The sequence below is a fragment of the Neophocaena asiaeorientalis genome, unplaced genomic scaffold (genome assembly GCF_003031525.2).
Source record: "Neophocaena asiaeorientalis asiaeorientalis breed wild unplaced genomic scaffold, Neophocaena_asiaeorientalis_V1.1 scaffold105, whole genome shotgun sequence".
Classification (NCBI taxonomy): Eukaryota; Metazoa; Chordata; class Mammalia; order Artiodactyla; family Phocoenidae; genus Neophocaena; species Neophocaena asiaeorientalis.
This window is the reverse complement of record NW_020172162.1, coordinates 1,848,221-1,870,172: the sequence shown is the minus strand read 5'-3', so window position 1 is coordinate 1,870,172 and position 21,952 is coordinate 1,848,221. Positions and strand designations below refer to the sequence as shown.

The following is a 21,952-nucleotide window of genomic DNA, read 5'->3' as shown; positions in this document are numbered from 1 at the left end:
TCCCTTTTTCTTCCCTCCACCTCACCCATGCAGCCTTGTGCAATCTGTCCTTATACAAAGGTTTGCAAAATTGTCCAAGTAGAGGACAGGTCTGTAGTTTCTTGGCCACACCTCCCTTCCCGGAGGGTCAACCAGCACAGCTGGAGCAAGCTGACGGGGTAGGAGGGGAAGGGGACGGCAAGGATGCTGGGAACGGGGCCTTCTAGGACTCAGTTTCAGAGATCAAGAAAGCGGTCTTCTTATTTCAAACATGCAAACTGAATTTGGTCAAACACTCTCCTTGTGAGGCAGCTGCCCTTTGAAGCTGTGGACCAGGGTGGAAGTAAAAGCTCCTGTCTGAGAAAGGATATGTTTCTTTCTTATGCTCTCTCCTGACCATTCTTTTTCCTGCTGGTTTGCTGCATGGACCCTCTGCCGGCAGCGCTGGGGGGAGCCTGCAGCAGCCGGAGCAGTGGTGCCTGAGTGAAAGTGATTAACACCCTGAGTTCCACAGCTACCTCGGCGTCTGCAGCACCTTTCCCCAGCCTGACCTCCCCTTGATGCCTTTCTGCTGCTGCCGTGTGAGCCAAGCTCGAAAGCCAGGCTGAACAGGCTGGTTGAAGAAAGGAGTGAGACAGGTCTTAAGTCCCAGAAAGGCAATGCAGCCCAAATCCTGGTGCTAGTGGTTAAAGCCCACACATGGGTGCATCTCACCTATGACACAGGCAAGAAAGCAAATACAGCTAAACTCAAGATGGACATCTGTATTCAGAGATCTTTTATATTCACCCATATTACCTGGTATGGTGCTGAGAATGCATTTAATATTTATGGACCCTTTTGGCATTAAGTAAGGCCTGGCCAAGATAAAAGGAAAAGATAATAGGAATTTTGCCAAACAGGACCAAAGAATGCAATTTCTTAAACTCTATTTTATTATTTTTTCTCTTCTATTATGGTTTATTATAGAATATTGAATATAGTTCCCTGTGCTATATAATACGACCTTGTTGTTTACCTGTTTTTTATATAATAGTTTGTATCTGCTAATCCCAAACTCCTAATTTATCCCTCCTCCACCCCCTTCCCCTTTGATAACCACAAGTTTGTTTTCTATGTCTGTGAGTCTGTTTCTGCTTCATAAATAAGTTCATTTGTGTCATACTTCAGATTCCACATATAAGTGATATCATATGGTGTTTGTCTTACTCTTTCTGATGTACTTCCCTTAGTATGATAACCTCTAGTTACATCCATGTTGCTGCAAATGGCAACATTTCATTCTTTTTTAATAGCTGAGTAGTATTCCATTGTACTTATACCACATCTTCTTTATCCGTTCATCTGTCAGTGGACATTTAGGTTGCTTCCATGTCTTGGCTATTGTAAGTAATGCTGCTATGAACACTGGGGTGCATGTATCTTCTCAAATTATAGTTTTCTCCAGATATATGCCCAGGAGCGGAATTGCTGGATCATATAACTCTATTTTTAAAGAACTATTTTTATAGAATCTTAGCTTTACTTGGCATCAGCCAAAGTGTGCCAATCTCCTTTCTGACCATCTTATTTTAGAACTAAATGTATAATGTTACCCATACCAAGTATCTTGGATATCTTTTTCAATTGATCTTGAAAGTTCACAGAGCTGGACTTCTGAGGCCTTCTAGACCTGTGGAGTACACGGATGATCCACTGAAGTGCAAAAAGAAAATATTTTAACTTCTGTTTACATCTATGTTTTTCTTTTTTTAATAAATTAATTTATTTATTTACTTATTTTTGGCTGCGTTGGGTCTTCGCTGCTGCGCGCGGGCTTTCTCTAGTTGCGGCGAGCGAGGGTCACTCTTCCCTGCGGCACGCGGGCTTCTCATCGCCGTGGCCTCTCTTGTCGCGGAGCACGGGCTCCAGGCACGCGGGCCTCAGTAGCTGCGGCACATGGGCTCAGTAGTTGTGGCGCACAGGCTCAGTTGCTCCGCGGCACGTAGGATCCTCCCAGACCAGGGCCCGAACCTGTGTCCCCTGCATTGGCAGACGGATTCTTAACCACTGTGCCACCAGGGAAGTACCCACATCTATGTTTTAATGTAAAAACGAAGAAAGGAATTAAGCTTTACTAGTACTACTAGTAATAATAATATGACTAATATTTGCTATACATATTTGCAAGTATATGTGTATAACATTTACAAATAAATATAAATATGATGGGGATACAGGTTCTAATTTTGCAGAGGGTGGGGACTGGATTGTATGATCAAAGAAGTTTGCTGGGACTGTTGCTTCTGACCATGTGGACTAATAGAGACCAAATTTACCCTCCGGTCTGAAACAGCCCCCCCAAAAAACGGGATCTAGCGTAGGAGTTGTCACATGATAGTTGCTGAATGAACATGAGTTGAGTGTATAACTGAAGCTCCCCAGGGAAGCCCAAGATGGTTAGATCACAGATGATGGGGCGTTAGGGCCCAGTGCACCTTAGCACTGATCTATTCCAGTTTCCTCATTATCTAGATGAGGAAATTGAGGTCCAGGGCCACACAGTGACTTCTCCAAAGTCCCTCAGCCCCTAGTGGTGGAGTTATATTCTTTCCTATAAACCAACCCTAGAGTCAACAAGTCAATAAACCACAGCCCCAAGCTGCAGAAGGACCTTTCTTTTTTTTTTTCTTTTTAAAAATAAATTTATTTATTTTAAGCTGCGTTGGGTCTTTGTTGCTGCGCGCGGGCTTTCTCTAGTTGTGGCGAGCAGGAGCTACTCTTCGTTGCGGTGCGCGGGCTTCTCATTGCGGTGGCTTTTCTTGCTGCGGAGCACGGGCTCTAGGCGCACGGGCTTCAGTAGTTGTGGCTCGCGGGCTCTAGAGCGTAGCCTCAGTAGTTGTGGCACACGGGTCTAGTTGCTCCACGGCATGTGGGATCCTCCCGGACCAGGGCTCGAACCCATGTCCCCTGCATTGGTAGGCGGATTCTTAACCACTGTGCCACCAGGGAAGCCCCAGAAGGACCTTTCTTAAAGGGCTAATTCCTGCTACTCACAGAACAGGGACAGGGTGGAGTTTGAGGTGTTAAAGGTAGTATGTTCAGAAACAAAAATAGGCACCAAGAATTATTGCACACAAAGCCACTTGGAATTGAAGATATGGCCAGACATTGCTCAATTCTAGAAAAAGACTGAATGAAACTTCCAGGTTGGGTAGAGGGGCCAGAGGAAGATCATTGCTAACATAAGCTCTGGTTGCACCTCAAGACTCTACAGGAGACTTTGGGTTCTGGATCACAACAGGCCTATCTACCTAGAAACTCCAGAAGATTCTGGACCTGATCCAGGCCAACCAGTACTTCCTAGTATAGCCCGCAGGCCCTGGGTCCGTCCTGGGAGTTGGGGGGCAGGTGGGCCCACAGCGAGCAGTCTCATGTTGGGACCCCACTGCCCAACTGCTTGGCCTGACTGAGACCCCACATGGAGAAGACCCAGTCCTGAGGGGCACACTGTCAGCAGTGGAGACCTTCAGGCCACGTGACACGTGCATCACTCCTCACGGGAGGATCTTCCTGCTCTGGCCTATAGGAGCCGCTGACATTGTACCCAGCAGGCAGGAGCAAAGCACCCTGCACCCCCCTGCCAGGCACTTTGTCCTAGGTTTTCTTGGGAAGTGGCAGCTGTGGACGAACCCTTTCACTTTGGGTTTCTCCTCAGTTCACATTTCTGCCTGCTCCTCAAAGCCCTTGAAAAGGCAACCCAGCTCTTTCAAAGCACTTTGTTTTAGGGCCGGAAAATTCTAAGACATGTCAGTGACTGCCTGCTGTTGTCTTGAGTGTTTAAGACTTGATCTGGGCCCGTCGTAGGAATGGACTTCTGCCCACAGAGGCTTCCTACTGCCTCTCCTACCACCCGGAGTATGTCTACGGGGTATACGGGGTGGAGGCTAATGCTTGGCTCTTGTTCCAAAGATTTTCTGGTAGTCTCAGAGTTCAGCAGAGTTTTCAGCAGTGACATTTGGGCTTCACCTGACAACATGAATGACAGGGTTTGAAAGTGAATAGTGATTTAAATGAGGCTTATACAGACGTCTCTGCCCTGGGGTCTCTAGAAGGAGAGGTCCTCCGGAAAGGAATCTAGCAGGAGATGATTATACAGCTTAAAGCGAGTCTCCTGAACAATACTTGCCATCTGATGTACACCGGATTTGGAGGTGAATCTCTTTAGGCTCAGGGCCCAGCTAGGAGATGGTCTGAACCAGCCTGACCCAGGGGTGGACATAACCAGCCAAGCTTCACCTGTGCTGTACTCCCTCAGCACGGAATTGTCCACTCGACTCACTAGCAGAGGCCCAGCGCAGAGCCCTGGAATGGGAAAGGCATGTTCCCAGCAGCCAGCGACTGGAAAGTGATCTCTATGCCCTCATTAGACCGAGCAGGACAGGGCTGTCATTAGTCTCCACTTTGTAGATCAGGAAGCAAAGGCACTGAAAGAGCAAGTAAGGCACCCACTGCCGCAGGGTGAGTCAGCGGTAAACTGGGCCCAGCACACAAATTTTGTGCCTCTGGGCCAGCCTTCGGCTCTGCCTCGGCCTCTGTGGTCTCAGAGAAGATGTCTCCTGCCTTATCCATAGCAAGAGTTCTTTGTGACACTCATTCCATGAATCCTGCCCTAACACTCTCTGTTCTCCTCAGGTTTGCTCAACAGCCTGAGGCCCTGCCTTCCTCAGTCTCCCTTCACACAGCCCTTTGGCCGTCTGGCGGGTTGTCCAGCTCCAACTGGCCTCTTACAGACGTCCCAGTTGGCCTCCCCACTCACTCCAGCACATCCACCAAGTGGTCCCCGTGCCCTCGGCCTTGGCCATGGTGGCAACCTCCCCACACAGTGTGACTCAGAAACACAGCCCTGACCTGGGGCTCCCAGGCTTGTTTCCTTCCCTTACTGCTTCTGTCACCCACACTGGTCTCTCTGGTTCCTTCAGCCACTCCCTGCATCCTCTTCCTCATTTCTTTCTCTGCCTGGAAAGCCCTCCTCTTCCTGTACCATCAAGGCTCTTTCAGGAATTCAAGGCCCCTCCCAACTCTTCAAGAACTCCTGTTTTTCCTTCTCTGCAATGTCTTCCTGTACTGCCTGAAGAAACATCGTGGTCTCTCCAGATGCCATTTGCCCCCAAATCTGATTTGGCCTCAACTCTCTCACCAGTATCTCAAATTTATATTTAAGGTGATGTGATAGGCAGAATTCTAAAATGACCCAAGATTTCCTGTTTCCCGACTTGCGTGCACACCCTGTGAATATGATGGATTTTACCTGTGTGATTAGATACGTTTTATAGCACATTTGACCTTAAGGGAGATTATCCCAGTGGCCCTGATCTAATCATAACAGGGACCTCAGTCCTCTAACCACAAGGAACTAAATTCTACTACCAACAAGAAAGTGCTAAAAGTGCCCTGTTTCCCCAGAGCCTCCAGACAAGAGTTCAGCTGCACCAACACCTTGATTTCAACATTGTGTTACTCTGAGCAGAAGCCCAGGCATGTTGTGCCAGCCTTCTGATTTATAGAATTTAACTGTGAACTAATAAATGGGTATCGTTTTCAGCTGGTAAATTGGTGGTAATTTGTTATGGAGCCATAGAAAACTAATACAGGTAAATATTTAATTGTGTTGGAGTTGTGGATTTTCCACATTTATCCTGGCACCAGAGTCTCAGGTCAGTAGCTACAGCCACACTTGTGTTGATGTCAGTCTTAGGTTGTAGACTCCCAGCAGGAGTTCCCTCTGAATATAATTCAGCAATAAGGGGGATTCTTGGTTCTCAGCACTCTGCTGCCAACTCCGAGGCAAAGATGAACTTGGCCTTCCTGCCCTCAGGGGCTTCTAATATAGCAATTGGACAATCACTGAAAGAGTCTAATACAAAGAAGATCAAGGCAAGGGAGATCACATCCGGTATGTGAAATCAAAAACTTATTAGAGGAAGTGACATTGGACCTGAGCCCTGAAGGCTGAGTGGTGTTTTACTTTAGGGATGGAAATAGGAAACTGAGTGAATTTTTAGAGAAATAGCGTGTTGGACACTTGACACATCAGGGGTAGTGTGAGTTAGGACAGAAACAGTATTCTGGGTCCCCAGTGTGTGAAGGCTCTTGAATCGTCAGGTGTAGTGTGTTTGGGTGATTTGGTGAGGAATTAGGGACCAAGGAAAATTTGGAGGCTGGGGAGGGATAGAATCAAGGTGGACTGAGTATGTAAGATGGATTAAAGTAGAGGCAGGTAGGAGATGGGGATTATTTGCAACCATGAGGGGAGAAGAGGTAAAACTTAATCAGAGCCTGCATCATGGCTCTGGCAGTAGGGACAGAAGGAAGGAGAGAATGTCACAGTCACTGGGGAAGATAGAAATTCCACTAACAGAGCCACAAAATGAACATAGCATTCAGCACAGGTCCATCCATCAGTCCCACCTTCCTCCACTCATTCCAATATTTAAGATGTATTGTATGTCTCCTCTACCCAATAATCTGTCCCAGGTGCTGCCCCAAAGGCAAACATCACTATATTTGAGGAAGTAGGAATGACTGTGTTACCAAGAGACAAGTGGTCTAAGTCCTGTAAGAGAAGTGTGGCTCGAGAACTACAGGTTCGGGAGGGAGGCAGGTGGTGCCCAGCTGCAGTCAGAGTCTTCAAGAAAGAATGACGTGGAGTCACTGTTTAACTTGTAGGTGGCAAATTTAAAAGGAGAGGGGTCTTTGCATCTCTCCTCTAAACTACCAATGAAACGTCACCTCATCCCGGTACACACACACACACACACGCGGACACTCACTTAGCTGGAGCCTGCTGAATCGCGCCTCACAATGGCAAACATGGTGAAACAGTTGTTCCTGCACATGCTCAGTTGGGTTGTTCTAGAAGACAACTGGATAGCCCTTTGGGCCATTCCTTAGACACTGGCTTCCTCCACCCGCCTCCCTGACTGACTGCCCAAGCTGTGGTGATTATCATAACCATACAGGGTAAGAGACATACAGCGTCGTTTTTGTTCAGCCACCACCAGACCAGCCGAGGGCCGACTAGGCCAGCAGGGCTCTTCCTCCTTCCCCCTCGGTTCTGGGTAAGCACACGTCTTCCACCCTTACTTTAAAGGCAGACAATTTGTTTTTATCATTTGCCAACACAGCTGAGGATGATTATTAATTAATCAAAAACACTGACTTTTAACTTCCCACGCTCTCTCCAGAGATGCTCCAGTGACAGCCTGCATCTGGACTTCAGAGCTGTTTAGATAGAAGTGGGCACCATGCAGCAAAGATTTGTTTTCTTCTGGTTTATTCTTTTTAAAACACAACTCTAGCTTAATCCCATTTAGCCAGTAAACTTGATTTTTAAGGTGGTCTCATTTTGTGGGATTTTCTGCTGGTCTTTATACAGCTTCCTTTGAAACCAGAAATGCTGTGTCAGGATTTCACAAAAAGGAAAATGTAAAGAGCACATTTTCTGTTCGTCAAAAGCTCAAACCGAAGCACACAAGCAGCACGTTTCCGTGAATAATGAAACACCACTGTCCTCCTCTGCTGGCAATCTTATGTCGCGGTAGTGCCCACCAAATTCAAGGTCTCGGCAAGGAGTACCTAACGGCTTCTGAGAGCAAGTTTGAAACGTTACAGTTAACATCACAGCAAAGGATGATCTGATTCAGTGGGCTGAGGTTTAAGCAACGAGTCTTTTCCCCCTGTTCTAAGATGGCGCCGCTGGGGAGCCATCCTCCCCTCTGAACTTGAGCTTTGTGGCTACACAGTGGTTTTCAGTGAAAAAAGAAAGGGGCGGCAGAAGATAGCTTGCCTCAAATTACACATCAAAGCTGAATGGCCACCTCTAGAGTGAGACGGGGTGCGCTCTGGCTTCATCACTTGGCAGAGGCTAGAGTAAAAACTCCGATGCCTTTTTAGGAGCTGTACCGACGGATAGAAGATTTTAAGCAAAACCAAACTTAGGAGACAAGTGGGCTTCCCTTCCACTTAGTGAGGGCCACATCTTCAGAATCTCAGATACCTGCAAGGAGTGTGTTGTCTTGTAAATGCAGAGGTGCCAGCTTGGGAAAGGCGTTTTGTGAAATGCGGAGCAAGGGCTCCCCCTCCCCACTTGTGACTGTGCTCCCCTTCCGGCTGCTTCTCTTCCTCATCCTCGGTGACCCATGTTCCCAAAGCCCCTGACTCCTTTAAGACAACTCCTGGAAGCTGTCTTGCCAGTGCTCAAACCATCCAGGCTTTGTTTCTCCTCTTTGCTCTCCTGCCACCTGTCTTTTTGTCCTTGCCATTGTTCCTTAGCATCTCCACTGGAGGTGTGCAAGGGGAATAAAAGGGGATAAAAACTCCACCTTGTCACAGTCCATTTGCTTCTTGTGGACAGCTCTGCTAAAAGGCAGAAGAGAAAAAAAAAAAAAGGCAGAAGAGGAAGCTATTGCCCAAGATAAGAGTTTAGATAAGGTTTGGGGATTATCTGTAAAATTCACTTATTTGTGGTTACCCTCCCGATCACCTGAGGATAATGGGGGGGGTGTCTTTATCAAGCACCTGTTTTTAGGAAGTTAAGGGCAAAATTCTTCAGTCATTTCTAAGAGCTGGTCAAAATAACTCGAGATAAAACTAGCATACCTACTTTATACCTTGTATCCACTCCATTGTTTAGCTCTCTGGAGCCGGCTGACTTTGGAAGTGGAGAATTTCCTATCTCTTGTTGGTCGGGGAAAGAATTTAACTAATTCTCAGGTTAATAGGGGTCCCTGGCAGCCCTGCAGTTCTTTTGAATGGCTGGGAAGAAGTAAATTGAATAGATAAGTGAGGGTCTTTGATTACAAGTAATAGAAAACAACTGAAACTAATTTAAGCCAAAAAGGTCAATTTATTATAAGGACTCAGCAGAGGATCTCATGGGACCCAAGGACCAGGCCTCTGCAAAGGGCTGGGGCTGAGGCCTGGAAGGCTTTAGGATTCTTGGTCCATCTCTCAGCACCCACCTCCCCTTTAAAAAAAAAACTATCCATCCTCTTCAGTTCTCTCATTTATACCTTAACCCCCTCTGTCCTTCCCTTTGCCCCCCCGTACACAGGGTAAAGAAAGCAGAGCTGACCCAGGATCCCAAATTTCCACTTTCACAGGGCCAACCAGCAAAGAAAGACCACTCTCTCTCTCTCTCTCTGTTTTTTTTTTTTTTTTTTTGCAGCGCGGCATGTGAGATCTTAGTTCCCTAACCAGGGATTGAACTTGCACCCCTTGCGTTGGAAGCACAGAGATTTAACCACTGGACCTCCAGGGAAGTCCCTGAAGACCACTCTCTTTTGGCACTAGTTTAAAATTCTCAAGAAAGAGCATCTGATTGGTCCAGCTTGAGAGCTGTATCTGCCTCTTGCCCAATCAGCTCTGACGGGAGGGTGGGGTCGTGGGTATAAATACGACTTCTGAGTCAGAGCCAGTGCTCAGAAAAAGTGTGTGGGTGATGGGATAGGATCACTCAATATTTAGTAATCCAACAAAAGAAAAGGGCCATAGTACCTGTTCCCCTCATACAATCTGGAGAAAAACCTGCACATGTAGGAAAACAGACAGTTAAAATCATTTAGTGCTAATTACTGTGAGGATAAAAACCCTGATTAGAATGAGCTCTTAGGAAATAACCAAAACGGCCCATCTTCAGTTGAATAGATAAATACATTAAGGATGGGCATAAAATGGAACCCACAACACAGCAGTGAAAATTAATGAGCTACAGCTACACAGTTTAGTATGGACGAATCTTGAAAGTATAACGATGCATGAAAAAAGCAAGGCACAGAAAAATACATCCAGATGTTTTTACTTATGAGGTTCAGAAACATGCAAAATTGGACAATATATTACAATGTAGTCTTACTTATGTGTATGGTAAACTATAAAGAAAAAAGAGAGAATGATAGACTAAATTCAGTATAATGGTCACTTATGTGGTGGAGAATGAAAATGTGCTCAGGAACAGATAAATGCGGAGCTTCAAACAGGTTGGTAATGTTCTATTTCTTAAGCTGAGTGGTAGATGTGACAGCATTAACTTTATTATGATTTAATCTATACTTACGTACTGTTTTTGTTCATATGATATACTTTGTAATTAAAAATATATATAGGGCTTCCCTGGTGGCGCAGTCGTTGGGAGTCCGCCTGCCGATGCAGGGGACGCGGGTTTGTGCCCCGGTCCGGGAGGATCCCACATGCCACGGAGCGGCTGGGCCCATGAGCCATGGCCGCTGAGCCTGCGCGTCCGGAGCCTGTGCTCTGCGGCGGGAGAGGCCGCAGCAGTGAGAGGCCCAAGTACCGCAAAAAAATATATATATATATATTGTGCTCACCTGATCAGGGGACGATGGTGAATAATTCAGTTTGTCAAGTGGTTTTCTGGTTTCTATCCATGTGACAACCGCCCTGACAAGGAAAGTGTCTGGGGTGGCCCATCAGCACTGTGACCTGGAAAGTACCTGAGGTACAGCCAGGCTTTTCTTGGGTCCTTTGTCCTGATGTCAAAGCAATTACTCATCTCTACTCCTAGCTCAAATGTCCCAGCCATCTCTACCCAAGAAAGTTACCTACCTGCGTGCGAGCATTTCCATCAAAACAGGATTACAAACTGGTGGTTTCTTAAAAGGTTAGACATAGAACTACCATATGGCCCAACAATTCTCTTCCTGGTGTATATCCAGCAGAATTGGATAGATACTTGCACACCCATATTCATAGCATCATTATTCACAATAGCCAAAAGGTGGAAACAACGCAAGTGTCCATGAACAGATGAATGGATAAAGAGATATGGTACATCCATACAGTGGAATATTATTCAGCCATGAAAAGGAATGAAGTTCTCACACATGCTACACATGGATGAAGCCTGGAAGCATTTGCTTAGTGAAATAAGTCAGACACAGAAGGATAAATATTGTATGATGCCACTTATACAAGATACTTGGCATAGACAAACTCATAGAGGCAGAAAGTAGAATGGTGGTTACCAAGGGCTGGGAGGAGGGGGAAAGGAGGAGTTATTATTCAACGGGTACAGAGTTTTTGTTGGGGATGATGAAAAAGTTTGGGTGTAGATAGCATAGTGGTTAAACGTTATGATTTTTTTTTTTTTTTTTTTTTTTTTGGCGGTACGCGGGCCTCTCACTGCTGTGGCCTCTCCCGTTGCAGAGCACAGGCTCCAGACGCACAGGCCCAACAGCCGTGGCTCACGGGCCCAGCCGCTCCGCGGCATGTGGGATCTTCCCGGATCAGGGCATGAACCCGTATCCCCCACATCGGCAGGCAGACCCCCAACCACTGCGCCACCAGGGAAGCCCAAATTTGCCAGTTTTTTACTGTTACTGAAGTTTGGGTCTGAACCCTGACAGAGTTGAAACCAAGAAATTTCCATTTTGATTTTGTGAGTGATTTTTGCATTCTAGGGAAGAAGGACATTAGCTCTTGGAGTTAATTTGTCCTTTTATTCTGGAAGGAACGCTTTGATGAGGCTTTTCTTTTATTTGTAAGTCATCAGGTATAAGGCTAGATGTTATGGGACAACCTTCCAGGAGAGATGACCTATCCTGGTCACATGTGATGGAGCAGTGCTTTAGTGAGAAAAAGGAAAAGGTAGTGGTGATGAGGAAGGCCAGTGGCATGTGGGGCTGCTGATATCTACTTGAAGTTTCTTCTTCTGCTCTGTAATTCCCTGGTGTTAGGCTAGAGTCCTCAGTAGATGCTGTTAAACTGTTGTTGTTTTCACTGTGCTTTGGAGAACTGTGAGGGTCCTTAGGGGAAAGAGAGGCAGCTGGTGCTGACCAGGAGGGGCAGCAGTGAGAGACAATAAGAGATAACCAGGGGCTTCCCTGGTGGCACAGTGGTTGAGAGTCCGCCTGCCGATGCAGGGGACAGGGGTTCGTGACCCGGTCCGGGAAGATCCCACATGTCGCGGAGTGGCTGGGCCCATGAGCCATGGCCGCTGAGCCTGCGCCTCCGGAGCCTGTGCTCTGCAACGGGAGAGGCCACAACAGTGAGAGGCCCGCATATCGCAAAAAAAAAAAAAACAACAGGATTACTCTGGGGACAAGGACATCCTCCTAGGGAGTCCCCAACCGATGAGAGGAGGAATGGGGACATAGCTGGATTTTCTGTTATGGGTTACTCAGGAGAGGTTAGCCTGAGAGGGCTGGAGAGCGTGGGATGTCCAGGCTACATGCACTCAGCCACAGGAGGAAGTCTTTCAGACACTGTCAATTTAACATTTAATATTAGCATGTAAGTAATATGCTCTAGGTGTGGACTCATACCTGGGGGATTCAATGAGCCCAACAGCCCTCTAGCTGTGTTGTTATCATCCTACCCACTCGTCTTCATCTTTATTTTCTGTAGATTGTTGGGGTTTCTTTTTAATTACAAAAGTTGTCTGTACTCCTCATGAAAATCCAAATGATGCAGAAGCCCATTGGAGAACATTTTGTCAAGTGTTATGTTAAAATCAAGATGCACCAGGCCTGTGGCATTTGCCAGGTCTCTTTGGCAGGGAGGTGCTTGTTGGCTTGGTATGCCTTCTTGTGGGCCCTGGCTCCCTCTCCCAGCTCTAGAATGTGGTCCTGAGGTCCATGACCATAAGCATCCTGAATGAACAAGGATGTGGGCAGACACTTGAACTAGTAGGAGAATCACATTTGCTTTTAGGTTCCTCAAGGTGGTGTTGTCCCTTAGCAATAGTATTTGAGGGCCTAGCTAGGGTTTTATGAGTGGCAATGGAAATAGCATCTAGAAGAATATTCTGTTACTTTATATGGTAAAATGTAGACTTTTAAGTTTTACACAAAGGTAGTAGAGATCTGTTGCTTTTAACTGCCTTACATCCTTTCCCTCTTCTTTTGCAAACAGCACCCCAATTTTGGGGAACCACTCCTTTCCCATACTTGACCCCAGTGGTCTGTGAGGGGCCACCCCTATACCCTGGCTCTTTGGATGAGCGTGTGACCTAGGCCTGAACAAGAGTGACGTGTCCTCCTATCACAGTGACCTCAGAGAGGGTCAAGCGGTCCAGTGGGCCAGCCATGGTCAGTCCCAGGACTTTTTGCCTCTGTTATCATTAAAGAAAGGCTCTCCACCTGCAGAGCTGCTCCACTGGCGGAAGTCAGCCTGAATTCAAGTGGCCACCTTTGTCCCCACAGATGAGCCCTGAGCCAGGCTGAGAGATGGAGAAACTCAGGTGCCAATGACATCGTTTGCTCATAGGGGTCCAGCTGTATCTGAAGCCATCCCTGAAATTCTCCATCTAAACCAATTTGAATGGAGTTTCTGTCACTGACAGCTAAGAGGCCAGAATAAGGTTATCCTTTTGACAACTAAAATGTATCTACTTGGAGAAAATAACTGGATTGGTAGTTGTATTTTGTTTTTTCTATATTGAATGTATCAGTTATTAGATATATGAATGTATGAGTGGAAGAGACCAAATGAGGCTGTTTTCAATTATTGTACAAGCAATATTTGGAGTTTCTTAAGTTCATGAGAGTTTTATAATACTCAGGCAACAATTGGGCAAGGTAAACACGAGGAAAGGTGATTCCCATGCAGTGTCCAAATTATTGGAAAAACATCTTCAATTCTTTAGCTTATGACAAGTTAAGACAACTATCCCCATCAACTCCTTAGTTCAAACTACAAAAATGGAGGAGGCAAAGAAAGGAAGTATAACAGACGGAGTGCATGACATTAAATGCAATTAAATGCATTAAAGGCAGTTTTGGGGAACACTGCCTTTCCTCACAGAATGGACACAGCACCACCAGGCCTTGTCTGTTTTAGATGCTGTCCACTCACAACAGGTGACTGGTAGGCCAGTGCCACACTCAGTCTATTGTTTTTTCCTGGACTTCTGGGGAAATGCCTTTTTTGATGTGTGTGTATAAGTGTGATTTTCTTAAGTCTTCGTTGACTGACAGGTATGATCCAGACCTCAGACTAAGAGACAGGGAAGCCTACATCAGGTATGATATGGAGTCCTTGTGTGGCCTTGAAAAAGCCACTTAACTTCCTGGCCTCAGTTTCCCTGTCTGCAAAACAAGGCTCATAATCCAAATCTAGATGCCTCCCTGGGCTGCCGTGTGCATTAATTACTATTTATCGGGCAAGTGGAAGTTGAGCTGTGTTAATTATTATTATCATTTCTGGGTTTTTCAGCCATGTTGAAGCCAAGCCCTTGCCTTGTTTTTAGTTCCTGAGTTCTGACAAGGTATAGCCCCAGGTGGTGAGAAGGGCCATAAATCCAGGCCAATCAGCAGATTTATGCATATCTCACCACAAGGGACTGGCCCCGGGAGGCTCTGTCAGCCACAGGCTTTGGTTCTGGAGTTCCAGGGCAGCCCAGAGACCCACAGGCTTTACTAGAACCTCGTTGGAACAGAGCAAGAGTTGTGAGGCTGCTTCCACACTCCTGTCCCTCGCCTCTTTGTGTGCCTGCCATTTAATTTACTAAGGAGTCTGGAGATCAATAAGAGACGCTCACCCTGTCATTAGACAAGGCCCTAAATTGCAAGTTACAGGTGGAGAAGCTTCAGAAGTGTTGTGATCACTCATGAAGAAAGATGACTAATCGCTTTCTTCTGGTCACTTATTTGGCTGATGACTTCGGTTTCTACTCTCTAAGTACAACAGTTATCAGATTTCCATGTAAGTGGGTAGCAGACAATTGGCACATCCAGCTTCATTGACTACGCTTGTGGGTTGACCTAGTCGCAGATGCCTCGTTGTGCTTTTCCCAGAGTCATTTAAACTTCAGGGCACGGGTGAAGGAGAGAAAGCTCACCTCACCCCACCTGCTGCCATCTGCTTCCCCACTCAGGATCACTGCTGAGTGTCTGGGAGACACTGCACTTTTAATCTTTTGCAGGGAGGTTAATCTCCTCATATCCAGTGCAAGTTGGATAAACAGTACCAGCAAGTTTGGGTCTTGGCCACGTGTAGAACCCTGGAGTTTAGAAAATGATGCCCAAATCCATGGGCATTCTGAAGAGGAGAAGGGGTGAAGCTGACCATCCAGGGCACAGATGCCACCTATATCCTGTATCATCTCACTTGGCAGGGGCTGGAACAATCTGATTTTAGGAAAATCCTAAGCCCCCTGGTGAGGCACCATGCTTACCCACCGAGGACTGAATCCCATTGTCCAAGTGCAGATCACGTCCCTGCCTGTGTGCTTGACGTCCTTGTCAAGGGACATGCCCACATCTATTTGCACTGATTCATAACCGTCTCTTTCCAAATTTAGTTCTTGATGTTGATACCGTCCCCCGACTCTTCACCCCACATGCCCCGGCCCTCACTTTCCCCAGATCTGCAATCCCCTGGCGGACAGGCAGGTCCCGCCTGGCTCTTTCGTCTGCTCAGCACAGCAGGCAGACAGCAGGGATAGTGGTGAGTGCTGGTTAACTAATTAATGATTATAAAGCACTTTGAAAACATAAAGAACCAGATAAATGCCAAGTATTATTATTATTAACGATGAGAAGGCTGTTTAGTCATCCTTTGCCTTGAACTCAGCTCACTGCCCCCACTGTGGCCGCAGGCTGATCTGTGAACTAGGATGAGAGCCCTCCTCCTCTCTGCAGGCGCTGTTTCACACTGAGTCAGTGACCAAGGTGAAGGGCAGGGGCCAGGAAACCTCTCCTCGTCTCCCACCTGCTCTCGAAGCACTGCCTGCTTTGCGGCTGTCATGCTAACGTTTACCGAAAGCCAGGCTCTGAAACTGCCGCTCTGTTTCCCATTCACCTGTTTGGTAAGTTCGCTGCTGTTTATTTGATTTCTTGATTACGGTGATTAGAACGTCTCTGTGTGAGGGCAGGATGGAGCCCAGAGTGAATGGACTCACTTGTTCACGTGATCTGATCATTTTCTCTTTTACGTATTTTTAGGCCTGAACTCTTTTCTAGATACTCCTAGGTACACGTGCTCATTGACAGAGTAGCTCTGTGTGCTGGGGAAGGCAGGTGGTGTTTTCCCCATTTTACAGACATTAAGGCCCCAGGGCATCTAGAACCTAGTGACAGGGCCAGGGTGCACCCAGCTCTCCTGAGCCCCAGACGGAGCAGTGCCCTCCGACGCGGGCAGTGATTGCAGCAGACTCCAGACACCTGGCAGGATATGCCAGAAGACATTGAAGAGGCTCCCTGATACATTTGCCCGAGGCAAGCCCTCTCAGGAGCACCTGGTCTCTGGGCGCTGACCGAAGCCCCAGCACTGTCCTGCCTGAGGCTTGTGATCCCAGAATCTGACATTCCATAGAACGGCAGGGCCAGAGAGCTCTCAGAATCCGTCTGTGTAATGCCCTCCCTTCACAGATGACGCATCTGAGATCCGGTCAAACTACTGGTCCAAGATGACAGAGCTGGTTAGGGAATGAGGCTTGAGGCTGGCCTTCCCACCCTGCAGCCTGGCTTCTTCCTCAATAGCCATTTGTAATTCAGGGTGGTGAGGTTTCACGTGGTGTCATGTTCTTTTCTGTATTTTCCAAAATTTCCTTCTGAAATGATAGAACTAATCTGAAAACAAATGATTGCTCTATGTGAATAAATGCAAATGTGGAGTGCTGCGTTTCTCTTCCCCAAGCACAGAACTCTTCTTGGATCGGTAGATGTTCTTTCAGCGGAGGCTCAGAGGGTGCAGACATTGCTGGTTATCTTAGCCCTTTGAGCTGCTGTAACAAAATACCACAGTCTGGGTGGCTTATAAACACCAGAAATATATGGCTCCCAGTGGTGGAGGCTGAAAGTCTGAGATCAGGGTGCCCACATGGTCGGGTAAGGGCTATCCTCCAATTTGAAGACTTCTCTTTGGGTCCTCACATGGCAGAAGGGGTGGGGGCTGTGTGGAGGCCCCTTTTTATTTTTATTATTTTTTTAAATTAATTTAATTAATTTTATTTATTTTGGGCTGTGTTGGGTCTTCATTGCTGCACGCGTGCTTTCTCTAGTTGCCGCGAGCAGGGGCTACTCTTCGTTGCGGTGCGTGGGCTTCTCATTACGCTGGCCTCCCTTGTGTAGCACGGGCTGTAGGCATGAGGGCTTCAGTAGTTGTGGCTCATGAGCTCCAGAGCGCAGGCTTAGTAGTTGTGGCGCACAGACTCAGTTGTTCCGCGGCATGTGGGATCTTCCTGGCCCAGGGCTTGAACCTGTGTCCCCTGCACTGGCAGGCGGACTCCCAACCACTGCGGGAGGCCCCTTTTTAAAGAGAACTAATCCCATTCGTGAGGACTCCACCCTCATGAGCGAAGCCCCTCCCAATCCTAACACATTGCCCTGGGCATTAGTATTTCAACATATGAATTTGGGAGCACGCAAACCTTCAAACCATTGCGCTGGCTGTCTTCTCCCAGCTTAGTTCCCCAAAGGAGGTATCTCAACAGACCTACTACTTGGTTCTAGGTCTAAACCCTCAAAGGTAGGGCTGTGTGGCCTTGGGGTTGGGAGGGACGGTTGATCTGATCCTACAGCCGGGGGTGCAGCCTCTCCTGACGGGGCCACTGCTGCTGTGAGGACAGCCTCAGGAACCATTTGAAGGGCCCTTCGGTGACTCTGAGATCCAACTAACACCACACACTGTGTGCGCCCCTGACCAAGCTCTGTGGCCTAGTGCTGTGGCCTGAGGTGCTGTGGGATTTCTTTTATTAACTAGTGAGTTTATTACATAGCTCCGTTTTTAAAAATTGCAGCTTCAGAATACATTGAAGGTCAAATGTGCATCGAGAATGCAGGCCTGGCCTGGAATGGAGCTAGAAAGCAGAGCAAAACCTGGCAAAGCCTCGGGTCCCACCCTCTCCTGCCCCCTCTCAGTTCAGAGCAGCCCCGTGAGTGAGGCCACAGCCCTGCTCACAGCGGCGGGTGAGGTGGGCACTGACAGCAGATTCGATTCTCCTCATGTACTTTTGAGCAGATGCTTTATCCTGAAGAATTCAGGAGCATCTGGAGAGAGCAGAGGAGAGACAGCATCCAGAGAGAGATGCCAGCGGTGAGGCTGACTCCGGAAGAAGCATCCGACCCACTGGTCATGGGGAAAGTAAGGCAAGCACATCCCAGAAAAATCACCCCCACCCCACCCTGGAGTTTTCTGGCATGAGCTATAGCATAATTCCCATGGCCAAGTGATACAAAAGAAAAGTAGCTTCTCAAATGGAGAATCATCACTCAGCACAGCCATCCCTCTCTTCCTTTTTCGGCAGAGCTAACATCAATGGAGCACTTACGGCATGTCGGGCACGATTACATACAGTCTCTCATTTAACCCTCACATCAGCTGAGGAGCTCACTTCTACAGAGGAGGAAGCTAAGGCACAGAGAGGTTAAGTGGCCTGCCCAAGGACACACAGGTAGTATGTGGTAGAACAGGCATTTGAACTGTGTCATCCAGTCTCCAAAGCCTAGGCTTCCATCTCTTTGGTATTTAGAGACCACAGTTCCATCCACAATCTCTGTAATTAGAGGTTTCAGTGGAAGTAGAAAATATTTCAGGATCTCTTATGGTGAAAGAATTGCCCAAGAAGTGTTAGGAAGGCCGAGAGGCCAGTTGAGTCACCTGATGGGGGATTTCTTCCCAGGGATGGTGCTCTTGGTGAAAGAAGGAAGCACACAGAGGAGCTTTGCTGCTGAAGAACAGGATGTGGGTGGGCGTCTGTGTGGAGCCGCCATGCTCAGGACACAGAAAGCCAGACTGGCTTGGCTCGGAGAGAGACTCGCGCAGAATGACGTTAGTTGCCCGTGCTTTGAACCCCTCAACGCCATTTCCACTTCCATCAAAATCCACTTACAGACACTGCTTTAGTCAGTTGGACTTTACAAGCATCAAGGCATAGATGCTGGAAAGAAGGGATTTCTGAAATGCTACCACATGTTTGAAAGGTTGTGTACAGGCTGTTGTGTCGTGTTTGGCTTTGGCTGGACCTGGCCGACTCCCGCCCCCCAACAATATTTAACAAGCACCTTCCAGAAGACGCAGCTCTGCATAACCTGTGCTAGGAATTTGGGCCTCTGCCCTGAATATTGGTCCTATTTCACATGTACCTCATCAACCTGATAACATTCCTCACAGCTGAAGAGTCACGTTGGTGGAGTGTGCAGGGCAGGGAAGCTCAGAAACACAGGACCACAGGACTTAACCTACAGAAAGGCTTTCATCCGAGCATCACAAAGCACTGACGGACAGTAATTAATCCTCACAACACCTGTGCTCGGAAGGTGCGTGATCACCTGGTTTTTATAGATTGGGAGGACTTTCTTCAGGCAGCCCCTCCCTTGAGAAGCTGAGACTGGATGGTGGGGCAATCCTACCTCTGAAGTGGGGGAGAGGCAGAGAGGGTGGCTCAGCGGGTGGAAGCCAGGCCCGTGTCACCTGGCCACCTTTCCCTCCCCAGGACACACGTTCCCCAGTGCACACTTACTGTGGCTGCGAGCCGGGGAGAGGGGGTTAAGAAGATTCTCAGAGATTCAAGAAACCAAAGGCGGGGTGAGGAGTAGAAGAGAAAGAGAATGAAAAGCAAAAAATAGAGCAGGAGGAGGTTAGAGGTTCTCTCTGACTTCCTGTAAGTATAATCCGACTGGCCACATGTGAGGGAAACCAAATGTCATGTGAAGCAGTGCAATTGTCACCCTCAGGAGGTGGGCCTTGTTGGGCGAAAGGTCAGAATAATCCCTTCTCTAGCGAAGCAGAAGTCCCAGTGCTATTTTTGGAAACTCCTAGAATTTGCCACCGCAACACGGTATGAGAAGAGGCAGAGTTACAGTCCATCGCCCTGCAGTGCAGCGCCACCCTTCTCTCCACTGTGGCCGATGGGCTTCTGAGAAGTGATCAGAGCAGATGTTAGTGAAGTGCACCACACCTCGAGCGCACTGGGGCTCCTCGCGGTTACAGGACTTGGCGGGGAGGATCAGGGCAAACAAGTCATGACCCCCCTGAGGCAGCGGTTGGAAATGTGGGCTTTTTAGTTCTGCTGAGCTGAGCTCCAATCCCAGCCCCACCTCCCGCCGTAGCTGGGTCACCTCGGTAAGCGGCTTGATCTCTTTGAGCCTCATTTTCCTCATCTGTTAATTGGGGCTAGTCATGCCCTCCCTCCTGGGATGGTTGGAAGAGTTACCTGCAGGGCTTCCCTGGTGGCGCAGTGGTTGAGAATCTGCCTGCTAATGCAGGGGACACGGGTTCGAGCCCTGGTCTGGGAAGATCCCACATGCCGTGGAGCGGCTGGGCCCGTGAGCCACAAGTACTGAGCCTGCATGTCTGGAGCCTGTGCTCCGCAACAAGAGAGGCCGCGCTGGTGAGAGGCCCGCGCACCGCGATGAAGAGTGGCCCCTGCTCACCGCAACTAGAGAAAGCCCTTGCACAGAAACAAAGGCCCAACACAGCAAAAATAAATATATAAATTAATAAAACAAAGGACTAGTCTTTGCCAAAGAATGATTGAAGTTTAAAAAAAAAAAGTTACCTGCAATAATACTAGTTCCTAATAAGCATTCAATGAACAGCAGCTGTTATTATGTTCTTACATTTTACATATTGGTTTGTCTTTACTAAAAGGACACCTCCTGTAGATGACAGGAGCAAATGAGAGCACTGTTTCTTTAGGGTTCTAAAACACACCATTCCTCCAAGCTGGTTCAGAGTACCTCTACATTCCAAGTCTATGAAACATGACTGATTTTGCTTGGCCTAGAAAACCCTGGCTTTTCATTCCCTTGGACGAGCATGGACCGAGATGACGGCCGGGACCAGCTGGGGGCTGATCCATCCAGTCATCTGAAAACACTCCCATGGTTTTTCAAGAGGACCAGCATTATTTCTCTTCTAATAGAAGATGTGATGCAATGACTAAACCTGTTTTAATGCCCCCTTGGGAATTTGATAAAAGTCATCGTCCTCTCCCTCTCAAAAAAATGCCAATGCACACAAAAGTTTACAGAGCCAGTTCTCGTTCCTTGTGGTGGTTATGTTCTATGAGTGCTAGGAATACTGAATTCATGAGTATGGAACCACTGCCCTAGGGAAGATACAGAGTTAGGGTCCTGCCAGCCTCTGGTCACAACATTTTCATCAACTGATCAATGCATAACTTTGTGTTATGTGTGGTTCTGTTTAAAGACACCTGATTTAATAGAAATTGATTCATTAACATTGAACTCACAGCCAGCACTCCAGCACTGTAACTCATGCCTGAATGAAGCTTCTCTAACACATATTTTCTCTGTAAGGAACATCACAGCCTTCTTGCACTTAGGAACACTAGGCAGCTCTTCAGCACTGTGCCTGGGGCCTTTTTAAACAGTGAAATCACTAACAAAAAGTACAAGAGGAATTAAATAGACTGCGAAAAGTCACATGTTTACAGTGTCAGGGCCAAAACAAGGAGACAATGTTGCCTTGTTCAACTTTAGCTGAATTGTGTGTATTGAGTGACTCAAAATTTTTGCTGCACTGCACAAGTGTGTGTCTGCAGATGACTACAAAAGCACCAAGAGTATTGATCCTGGGATTACAAATAAATCTTAACAAGTAGATGAATTTGCAAATACAGAATCTGCAAATAATAAGGATTGACTTATGTCGTCTCCAGGCATTCAACCCATGGAAGCCAATTCTGTGATAATTGGGGCAGGGTGAAGTGTTTTACCTTTTGCAACCTGTAGGAATGTGTCTAAGCCAGGAACAAGTAAAATGTCTTTCGGTATAGGTATGGGCATCCTTTACCAGACGTTTCCATTATTTTCTTCCTTGATATTTTATACCTCTGGACTATGTTCAAGGCCAGCAATGAAAAACCTAGACTTTTGGGGGGAAAATGAGCATATTATTATAGAAAGTAAAACTATTTGGTGCTTTCTTTTTTTGGGGGGGGCGTACACGGGCCTCTCACTGTTGTGGCCTCTCCCATTGCAGAGCACAGGCTCCGGACGCGCAGGCT

At 47.4% G+C, this 21,952-nt stretch overlaps 1 protein-coding gene across 1 annotated transcript in view; it reads right to left on the bottom strand.

Moving 5' to 3' along the window:
• Nucleotides 1–20,072, bottom strand: part of LOC112406517 (40S ribosomal protein S3a-like) — a 30,031-nt gene extending 9,959 nt beyond the window's left edge. Inside the window, 2 exon segments of the mRNA XM_024755328.1 lie at nt 377–592; nt 19,880–20,072. Coding sequence (XP_024611096.1) covers nt 377–592; nt 19,880–20,072 — 409 coding nt within the window.
• Between the last annotated feature and the right edge of the window lie 1,880 nt (nt 20,073–21,952).